Here is a 10,183-nt window from a genome sequence, read left to right as displayed (position 1 = left end):
AGCTGTGTCCCTCTCTTTTCCCTCTTGCTGTGGACCAGAGCCTTCTCCTCCATTCTGGAATCAGCCTCATGACTTCAGTAGAGCTGGAAACCCTCAGCACCAAGCCCTTTGCTCAGGGGGGCCCCGCCATGACTTGGCTGGCTAAGCCTGCCTGGTGCACCATTGGGCTCTGGCGCTTTCTCCAGGAGCTTTCCGGAGCACAGGATCTATCAGCATCAGTGTTCTTTCCAGGTTTCTATGGAATCCCACTGAACCCATAACTCTTCATAGCTCCAAGCACACATTGCGTGGCCTGTGTCTCCACCTTACCAGGGAGCCTATTTGTTACCGAGCCCCAAGGGACCCGTGACCCGCAAGTGGATCTTTTTGCCCGGAGCCCCCTGTGCCAATAGAAAGAGACCAGGTTCGGAATAGCAGAGTAGAAACATTATTCATTGATCGATGAACAGAGGAGGCAGAGCTCGTGCTCTAAAACACCTCCCAGAAGAGAAGGTGAGCAGGGTTCTCATGGGATGTGAAGGGGAGGGGTCTTTGTGTCATCACTCAGGGTGGGGCATTTGGGGCATGCACAGATCTTCCCTTCTAGCACACAGCACCTTTTGCACACATTTTCTTTTTCGCATGGCACCCCATCACCATTTTGGACCCTTCTGGTTTGGATTGGTTCTGCCATTTGGCTACCTGGCGTCATTCTGCCTTGGTTCCCATAAGCAAGCACAACTTAAAAACAAAGCATTAGCCCTGAAAAACGTTTTAGGGACTTCTCTGGGTGACATATTCAGAGTCTGTCTTCCTCTCAGACTGTAAGCTCGGTGAGGGTGGGGCTGTGTCTGTCCTGCTCATGTCTGCCTCCCCCAGTGCCTGGCCAGCCAGTGACTAGCAGATGTGAAGGACTAGAAAGTGTTTTCCAGGTGAAGGAACTCACACTCCCCTCTTTCTTCTCCATTCTTAACTAAATTCAGATTTGCTTAGTTTTAAGTCAATGTCCTTTTTCTGTTCCAGGATTCCATGTTCACTTTGATTGTTTTTATTATCATTTTTACTGTAATAGACACTCAGCAAATACCTCACCCCAATCCTCTTTCCAAGTAGCTGTCATCCAGGCAGTAAAATTTGTTCCCTTAGCCTTTTCTTCAGAAAAAAGGACAGATTAAATCCTGTCTCAGAGCTGAGAAATGTGTGGAGCACCTGTGTGTGTGTGGGTGGAGTGGGGTGGGGTTGGGGTTCTGTTTCAGGTTGAGCAGGAGGGGGGCAAGTATGATGGGTGCAATCTGCTCATGCCGCAGTGAAAGCCACAGGTTTGAAGCTTCTCTTGAGCAACAGAGCACTGCCCAGCAATTGCCTCAAGATGAATCAGAGAGATTTCTTCACTCAAGGTCGAAGGTGAAGCCTAGAGTGCCTTATAAAAACTTCCCTGGCTCAGTGCTCCTCACCAGTGCTGGCTTCTTGCTACAGCTCCACTCTCCTGTGCATTGAGAGGTAAGTGTCCTCTCCTTGGCTGGGCCTTCAGAGGGTCCACAGGGTGGTGATTGCAGGTGGCCCATTTGCAGACTGTTGGAAGGTACAATCCTCCACTTGCTGGAGCACCTCTGGGCTGACTGCATTTTGGACCCAAGGAGACCAGCTCCTGCTGTGCTAGGTGAACCCAGTCCCAAGACCTCGGGGTAGCAAAGGTGGGTGGGTTGGTAAACGTCTGTAAGGGACCTGTAGCCAAAGTACCATCACCTGGGGAAAGGGAAGAGCCTGGCCAAACACCAAACCCTTCCCAGGTGAGCTTGAGTGAGCAATGCCCTCCAAATCATACTCCCTAGGAAATAGGGGACAAGGAACAATGTGGCAATTGCGGCTGATTCCTTTAGACTTTAGATGATATTTTATGTCCTTCTCCCCCCATCCTATTTACAAATGAAAAATTCATCATGGGTCAAACACAGAGCAGTGAGAACACAAAGCAGGTATAGGAGAAGTCATCTCTTGTCTAAACCCTTGATGTAGAAAGAAAGGAGAGTGGGGATGTAGGGGGTAGGGGAGAAATTACCTAGACCCTTCTTGCCTCCTGAAGGTTAACCTGAGATTGAGAAGATGACTAAGCTGGAAGACCACCTGGAGGGAATCATCAACGTCTTCCACCAGTACTCAGTTCGGGTGGGGCATTATGACACGCTCTCCAAGGGTGAGCTGAAGCAGCTGATCAAAAGGGAACTTCCAAACACACTCGAGGTAGGTGATGCCCCTCTCATCCAAACTTGCCCACCCCCCTGCACTGAAGGCAGTGGCAAGGCCTGAAGGATGATGGTGGGACAAGGACTGGGGTGGGGCCGGCCCCAGTTTGAGCTCCCAAGGATGTTCCCCCCTTGCTGTGGGAGAGGGGTGCTGTCTTCCTCTCTTGATAACTCACACTATCACCTTAGGATCTGCTCTCTTCTCCTCTGTGGAACAGTTACTCACCTGTAGAGTGAAGAGAGTCAGGGCAGGGAGGGGGAGGGTCTGATTAGTGAACTGCAGAGCACATTCCAGATCAAGACTTGTATGGTTCTAGGATGGCTCATGACATGTTGCTTCTCTCCATCTTCTGTTTTGTCACACTGGATTATCCAGCACAGTTTTGGATAATGAGTCAATGTTCCTGGGCCTGCCTAAGTTGATCTCTGAGGAATGAGAGGTCTGGAGAAAGGGAGAGGAAGAATCTGAGTTCACTGTCTCTGTTCTCCCCTTCTCCTAGAATACCAAAGATCAACCTACCATTGACAAAATATTCCAAAATCTGGATGCTGATAAAGATGGCCAGGTCACCTTTAAGGAATTCATAATCCTGGTGGCCGAGGTGCTGGAGACTGCCCATGAGAACATCCACAAAGAGTAAGAAGCTCTGAGGGGCTTTTTCCCAGCAATGTCCCCAAGAAGATGTTTCTTTCTCCTCACCCAAGTCCAGCCTTGCCTGAGGGAAGTGAGAGTTAATAAATGTACTCTTGAAATGTTCTTTACAGTGTCTGTGCACTTTGTTCTTTACATGCCCATGGTCCCAAGCTTGATCACATTTCACTCGTGCTGTTCTGACAGGCCTCATTCAGACCCTTGAGACCCCCACTCTGTTTCTTCATTTGTTCACCAACTACTTGTTAAATGTCCACTATTTGTTCATCTATTCATTCATTCAACAAATATTCACTGATCATCGATGATAGTGAAGGGGAGGAAGACTGTCTTCTACCCAGAAAGGAGAGGGTCCTTTCTGGCTGGGGTACAAATTAAATTGACATGAGACAAAATAACAGGAGAAAATCAAACAAAGCTTTATAGCATGTATACATGGGAGAGACCCTGAAAAACTGGGTAGCTCGACAAAATGGCAGAGGTTCTCATCTTAAATACTATCTTCTGCTAAAGACAAAGGAGGATGTTGGAGGTGGGGAGAGTCAGCTGTGGGAGATTACCAGCAAAGCGCAGTAGACAAGAGTGGTTATTATGCAGATTTAAGCCCTCGCCTTCCGCACTGACAAGTTTCTAGAGATGAGGTCATCCCCCCGCCTCTTGCCAGTACAGAGAAGGAGATACCTTTACAAATGGAGATTTCCCTTACAAATATAAATGTTTGGTAAACAGAACTTTGATAAGAATGGGCTTAGCAAGGACCCTCCCAGTCTATCAATACCCAGTTATTTATGGTGATGGCCTGTCTTGGGGACAGACCTTCTATCTTAAATCCTTTTAGGTGGTTAGTGGCGGTGGGGGAGGTCAAAGTTTCTTTCAGACTCTTCTGAGCCTTTATTGTCTTCAGCTTGAAATAATCTGCATATCAGAGTGGCACATCTCGGGGCAGCCTACCCTGAACCCCATCAATAGCCAGAGACCAAAGACACAAAGTGCTTGTCCTCTTGGGGCTTGCATTCTATTGGGGTGGGGATAGAAAAAAAACAAATAAAAATGTATCATATAATACATGGGTAGGTAATGATAAGTGATATGAAGAAAGCTACAGTAGGGAAATAAGGTTGGGGGAGAGGAGGAGAGGGCTGCTGCTTTAAATGTGAGGATCATGGAATGCATTTGAGCAGAAATCTGAAAGAATTGAAGCAGAGCAGCTTGCAGACATCTGGGGGCCATGTTCTTGCAGAGAGAGGCTAAGGCCCTGCCATGGGCGCATGCTTGACCTGCTCAAAGAACAGCACGAATGGCCGTGTCAGGAACTGAGATGGGGAGTGGTGGGAGGTGTGCACCTGCAAGAAACAAGGAGCGGGGATCAGGGGCTTATAGACCTGGGGAGGCCTTTGGACGTTATTCTAAGTGTGCTAAGGAGCCACTGGGGGATTTTGAGCCAAGGAGCAAGATGATTTCACTTATGGTTCAAATGGTTTCCCTGTGGAGAAAAGCTTGAGGGGGCAGGCAAGAGTGGAAGCAAGGAGGCCAGTGAGGGGATTCCCCAGAGCGGCGCTGGCCAAGAGAAATACAATGTGGGACGCAGATGTAATCTTACAGTTACCTGAAGTCACATTGAAAAACATGAAAATGAAGAGGAAATTGTTTTTAGCAATGTATTTTACAAACCCAATAGATCAAAAATATTATCACTTCAACAATGTAAAAATTATTTTTGAGATATTTTGCATTTTTTCTTTTTTTTCAAGCCTTTGAAATCCAATGTGTATTTTACACTTACAGCATGCCTCACACTTACGGTCACATTTCAAGTGGCCAATAGTCATAGGTAGCTCATGGTCATAGTATTTGTGTGTAGCCCAAGACCACCTGAGAGATGAGGGGGCTGGGCTAGGGTAGTCGTCATGGTGGTGGTGAGGGGTGGTCAGGCTCTGGATACATTTGAAGGTGGGAAATAAGAAATCAAGGATTATTCCAAAGGTTTTTCCCCAAGACATTGAGCTGGATACTAAAGACACAGAAATGAGAAACAAAGTCCTTGCTTGAATATACTCAACTCTGGTGAGGAGAACCTGGGTCAGCAGAAATCCCTGTACAGTGTCATGTATGTTTTGGCAGAAGTAAGCACAGGGTGTTGTGGAGAAGAGGAAATGTAACCGAGCAAAAAGGGCCTTGTTCTGCTCGCCGCAATCCAGCGCCAATCAATTGCAAACAAGCTGGTGGTTGAGAAAGGAAAAGTCATATGATTAGCCAGCGTAATGGGAAGATGGTGGACTAGTGTCCTAAAAAAACCCATCTTAAAGTCATACAGAATTTTGAGGCAGTTATATAGGAGAAATGGGCAGGGAAGGAGGGGGTTTAGCGATGTCAACCATCTGATGTGACAAACTTCAAGGCGCCACATGGTCTCTTTCTTCTGTCATTTGTGACAGATACCAACACAGAGTTTTTTTTCTGGAGGTCACCATGTTCCTGCAGAACTCAAAGAACAAAGTTGTCCTTGTCACAGCTGGGAGATATACGTAAACAAGAGTCATAGAACTAGCAGATCATGTATTTTGCAAAAGCGAGAGGTGCTTAATCATCTAGGCTACGTGTAGGCTAGAATGCACTCTCAGAGACTAGTAAGTCAGGACCACAGTTACAATATTGCTTCCTTTCCCTAAGATGGCTTCCCTCATGCTAACCTAAGATCTAGCTGTTACAGAAAGTGGTCCAGCCTTGGAGGCTGCGGTCAGTTAGGTGTCCTGGAGGAGAAGACACTTGGCCATGAAATTTGGGTAGAACTTTGAAAGGGGGAAAATGCTGCAGAATTTCCACTTTCATGGACATGGGATGGTAAAGAATGCCTTTCTCTCAGGGTGTGTGTGTGGGGGTGGGCACAGGAAAGAATGGGGAGGAACAAGGGAGACAAGAGCAGGGAAGAGATTGCTAGCTCTGTGCAACACAGGTGAGGGGAGGGAAGACTTCTCTGGCCAGACTCCCTTTCCACTCTGATCTAGGCAAGGCCCTTTGTAAAAAGTTCCCCTAGGGTCGTGCTGCTCTCCTTCCTGGCTCTTCTTTCCAGTTGTGAGTCCGTATCCACTGCTGTGATGTTTGTTTAATGTCTGTTTCCTCCAGTGGACTAGGGGGTTTGAGAGCAGGCTCTGTGTCACTAGCATCAACATTGTGCCTGTCATGTGGTATACTTTCATAAATATCTGTTACATGAATGAATGTATGGAAATCAATATGGTGTTTGGCTAGAGTTACTGGAAATGGTCCCAGGCAGAGAGAGGAAGGAGCATGGCTTCCAAGGGCAGGAACAATCTCCCTAAGGGACAGGTGTTGGGCCAGTGTGCTCCGGTGAGAAGTGCATTCACTCTGATTCAGCAGAAGTCACTGAGGGCTTCCCTGCCCTCCAACCCCTGCTTGGTGCTGAGTCAGATCTGGGATAGATGGGGTGCCCATTTGGAGTCACACTCCATTTAGTTGGGACTACCGTCAGCATACCCACATGTTATGGGCTAAATGTTTGTGTCCCCCCACCCAATACATATGTTGAAGCCCTAGCCCCCAGTGTGATGGTACTTGGAGACGAAGCATTTTGGAGATAATTATGTTTAGATTAGGTCATGAGAGTGGAACCCTCGTGATGGGATTAGTGCCTTTATAAGAAGAAGAAGAGAGAGCTTTCTCTCTCTCCATGAACACACCTCAAAAGAAGGCCATGTGAGCACACAGCGAGGAAGACAGCCCTCACCACGATCCCAACCATGCTGGACCCTGATTGCAGACTTCCAGACTCTAGAACTGTGAGAAATAACTGTCTGTTGTTTAAGTCACCCAGTCTATGGCATTTTCTTACAGCAGCTGGAGCAGACTAAGACAACACGGAAGCAGCAGCCAGGGCACAGCCTTGGACTCTGGCAGACCCTCCAGTGGCTGTTCCCCCTGGCTCCTGTTCAGCTGGAAGAACAGGCTAGAAGGGCAGGTTTGTGACAAAACTTAAGGAAGATTAGGTAACTTACTGGAGCCCAGGTATGGCAGAAATGAGGAAAAGTGAGAAGGGGAGCTTTATATTGGGGGAGGGACTGCATTTGTCTTTCAGTTTATTGAGTGCAAAGCCCTGTGGAGATGATGTGTAGAAAGCTGGGATTCAGGACTGAGGCCAGAAAGTGACAACTCTTGACCATGGAGGCCTGGGGTTGGAGGTCTGCTGGACCCCACACCCAAGGAAACTACTGTGTCTGTGAGATATGGAGCTGAGGCAAAGCCGAGGAAGGAGGAAAGTGTGGAAAGCATGTGAGGAAGAGGAGCCTGTGGAGACTCTCTCCTGGGGATGGTGCCAGGTGGAAAGACTGAAGATGGGGTAAAGTGGGATTGGCAGAAGATGAAGGAATTTAAGACCCAGAGAAGGTGGTCTTGGAATAGCTCAAGCCTGGAAGTCTTCCTCCATCAAATGAGAGTTGGAGATGATTCAAGGAAAGCCCTCACTTGCTGGATGACCTTGGGCAAATCACTTTGCTTCTCTGGACCTCTGTTTTCTTCCTTTTTGAAGAATTCGAAGGAATTCAAGAAATTCATTTTGAAGAGTTTAGACTAGGTGAACACCTAGGTGTCATCAGAGTTAACGTTCTGAGATACTTGGATGGGATGGAGGAGAACTTTGAGTAGGATCTAGAAGGGTAGGAAGGAAGCTATTCTTGGGCTCTAAAAGCGTCTTGGCCAAGGGTATGGGGACAGAAGTTATATTTCTGGGTTCACATCCTAGTTCTACCACTTCCTAATTATGAGACCTTGAACAAGGTACTTAAAATCCCTAAGCCTCAGTTTCCCCATCAATAAAATGGGGATGATAGTAGCACCTCTCTCCCAGAGTTGATCTGAGGATGAGATCATCTAACAGCACTTGTAAAGCACTTAGCACAGCACCTGATGCTGAGTAAGCACTCAACAGATATTAGCATGAAGATTAAGACACTACTTTATTAGGAGGCAGTAGTGATCGCAGGTCAGCCACTCTCTCTCCACTGCAGCCACAACAAGGAAAGGTTATTTTAAACCAAAATGAAGACTGAGGTTATTTTCAGGGGCAACTTGGATAGTTAAAGTTGACCAGTGTTAGACAAGTAACCGAGGGCAGTGGCGCTCTGTCTTTCTCTAAAGGCCTTTAAACTAGACCAAGTTGTTTTCTGCAAACTGGGTTTCTTGCTTTATGCCTCACATATATCTGTGACCTCTGGTGAAAGATATGTAGTATTTGAGCTGGTGAAAACCAACAACCACTCAACAAGAACAAAACCCAGAGTATTTGCTGCTGTGAAAACATTCACCAGCCACGATTTTGTTTCAAAATAGCCAACTGAACCACAAATTGAACTTAAATCATATTTAGAAAGATTGTAAGGGCCCCCAATCTTGCTCAAAATCCATCAGTCAGAGATCATCAGTAAGAGAGACCTGAGGGCCAGGAAGAGAGCCCTCAACCTGGAATCAAATGCCATTGGTCAGACTCGCAGCTCACCTACTTCATGGCTCTGAGAGTCTGAGAGAGTGACCTCCCTGCTCTGATCTCTGTCTCTCTGCCTGTAAAGTGCATGTTTGAGCTAGGTCACTTCTAGTCCCTCCATGAAAAGGCAAAGCCTTATCCCCTGACCATGGCAGGAGCCCCGAAACAAGCAGAGGGACACGAGGACTGTCAGAACCACAGGACCTCAGAGCCTGGACCTGTCCTCTCCGGCGTCTTCATCAGCCTCCTGCCCACAATGCGCCCTCGATTCCAGCCATTCCAGAATGTTCTACAGTTTCCCCCTGAACTTTCAGACTTCTGGAAGCTCCACCTGCTGTCCTATCATTCTCTTTGTCTGAAGAGCCCTCTTTTCCCTCATTCACAAACATTTCAGAAGTGTCTACTCTGTTGTAGGCACCAGGCTGCTGGGCCCTTCTTTAGCGCTAGGACTCCTGCTTGTCCACCAAGGCCCAACCCGAACGTCACATGCTCCAGGCAACTCACCCAGGCACATTCCCCTCCCATATTTCCACCTCCCATTCAGAGGAGATTTCAATTTAGGGACTCTGGGGCTTACCTGCCTGTCATGCTCTTGGGCTTATGGGAGGCATTGGTCTGACAGAGCCTTCTGGGCAAGGGCATTGTTCTGCAACAAGGGACACCAATGCCCCTTTCTTGGGTGCTGTGAGTGTAACACCTTGCCCTTCAGGAAGACGTTTCAGCTAAGCCAACCTGCGTGTTGGGGCTTTGGAAGTCTGGGGAAGGATCTGGATTCAATAGGATTCCTACCAGAAGCCCCTGGGGCAAGAATGGCTAGGACTTATCATTTTAACTTGGCCCGTATAAAAAGCCTTCAAAGTTGGAGGAAAGCAAACTAGACTGTGAAAATCTGCAGGGCGAGGCCCTGACTTCCTCTGCTTCTCTGATTTCTCTCATCACCTAACACAGCGCTGGGCGTGCAGAAGTTCAACACTGACCCCTTCAAAACTCAACACAGCATCAATCTGAGGACTTTCCTGAACCCTCCTTACCTACACCCCGCCTCAAATCTAGCCAAGAAGTTGGACAAAAAGCGCCGGCCCCCCAGCTCCTGGGGCGTCTTGTGCTTCACCCACGTTTGCTTGCCTTTGCCCACGATGGGATTGAAAATATTTTTTTGGGATCTGTTGCCCCCATTAGACGGGGACTCCTTGAGGTGACCTAGTATTTGACACGAAGATCAGGTTCCACAAATCTGGCAATAGCCTCCTAACTGGTCCCCAAGCTTCTGCTCCAGATCCCCCAACTCCTTCTCCACACAGCAGCAGAATGATCTCATCCCAACAGAAATCGTACCATGTCACTTACCTGATTAAACTACCCCCAGAAGTTTCCCAATGCTTCTGTCCTTCAGGCTCATTTCCATTGGGAGGAGGCCCTGCCTAGTTCCCCGTCTCACCTAGCGTCACTGCTTCATGTCTTCTCGTTCATTTTCTTTGAGGAACTCATCACCATCTGAAATTATCTATTTTTTATTCCTTGGCTTGTTTCTTGTCTGACTCTGCCCTAGATGTAAGCTCCCAGAGAGCAGGAACTTGCTGTGTCTTGTTGGCCCAGCACCTGTGATGGTGCCCTGCATTCACTTGGTCTTCAAAGAATGTTTGCTGAATGAATGAGCAACTGACCTATGTTGGTTTAGTTGAATTGAGTTACTGTTTCCTAACTGAGAGAATGAACAGATGATACAAAATGCAGTGAGATGCTTGTGGTGGGGGGGAGGGTGGAGGGAGTGGCGGGCAGCAGATGAGCCCTCAGAGAGGGTTTGGGTGGCCGTGC

General features: G+C 47.8%; 1 protein-coding gene across 1 annotated transcript; it reads left to right on the top strand.

The window, feature by feature from the left end:
- The first annotated feature begins 1,376 nt into the window (after positions 1-1,376).
- S100A12 (S100 calcium binding protein A12) lies at positions 1,377-2,979 on the top strand. Its single transcript, XM_058537447.1, has 3 exons — positions 1,377-1,479; positions 2,063-2,220; positions 2,723-2,979. The coding sequence occupies exons 2-3, from the start codon at positions 2,083-2,085 to the stop codon at positions 2,861-2,863; spliced, it is 279 nt and encodes a 92-aa protein (XP_058393430.1). The 5' UTR covers positions 1,377-1,479; positions 2,063-2,082; the 3' UTR covers positions 2,864-2,979.
- The last annotated feature ends 7,204 nt before the right edge of the window (positions 2,980-10,183 follow it).

The sequence above is a fragment of the Diceros bicornis genome, chromosome 4, assembly GCF_020826845.1.
Source record: "Diceros bicornis minor isolate mBicDic1 chromosome 4, mDicBic1.mat.cur, whole genome shotgun sequence".
Taxonomy (NCBI): Eukaryota; Metazoa; Chordata; class Mammalia; order Perissodactyla; family Rhinocerotidae; genus Diceros; species Diceros bicornis.
The sequence above is the reverse complement of the archived record's forward strand: the minus strand, read 5'-3'. Positions and strand labels throughout refer to the sequence as shown.

Bases quoted from the DNA above. Each gene is read 5' to 3' on its own strand.
- S100A12 (XM_058537447.1), top strand. From the start codon at position 2,083: ATGACTAAGCTGGAAGACCACCTGGAGGGAATCATCAACGTCTTCCAC. The intron at 2,221-2,722 runs GTAGGTGATGCC...CCCTTCTCCTAG, and splicing joins AACTTCCAAACACACTCGAG to AATACCAAAGATCAACCTAC.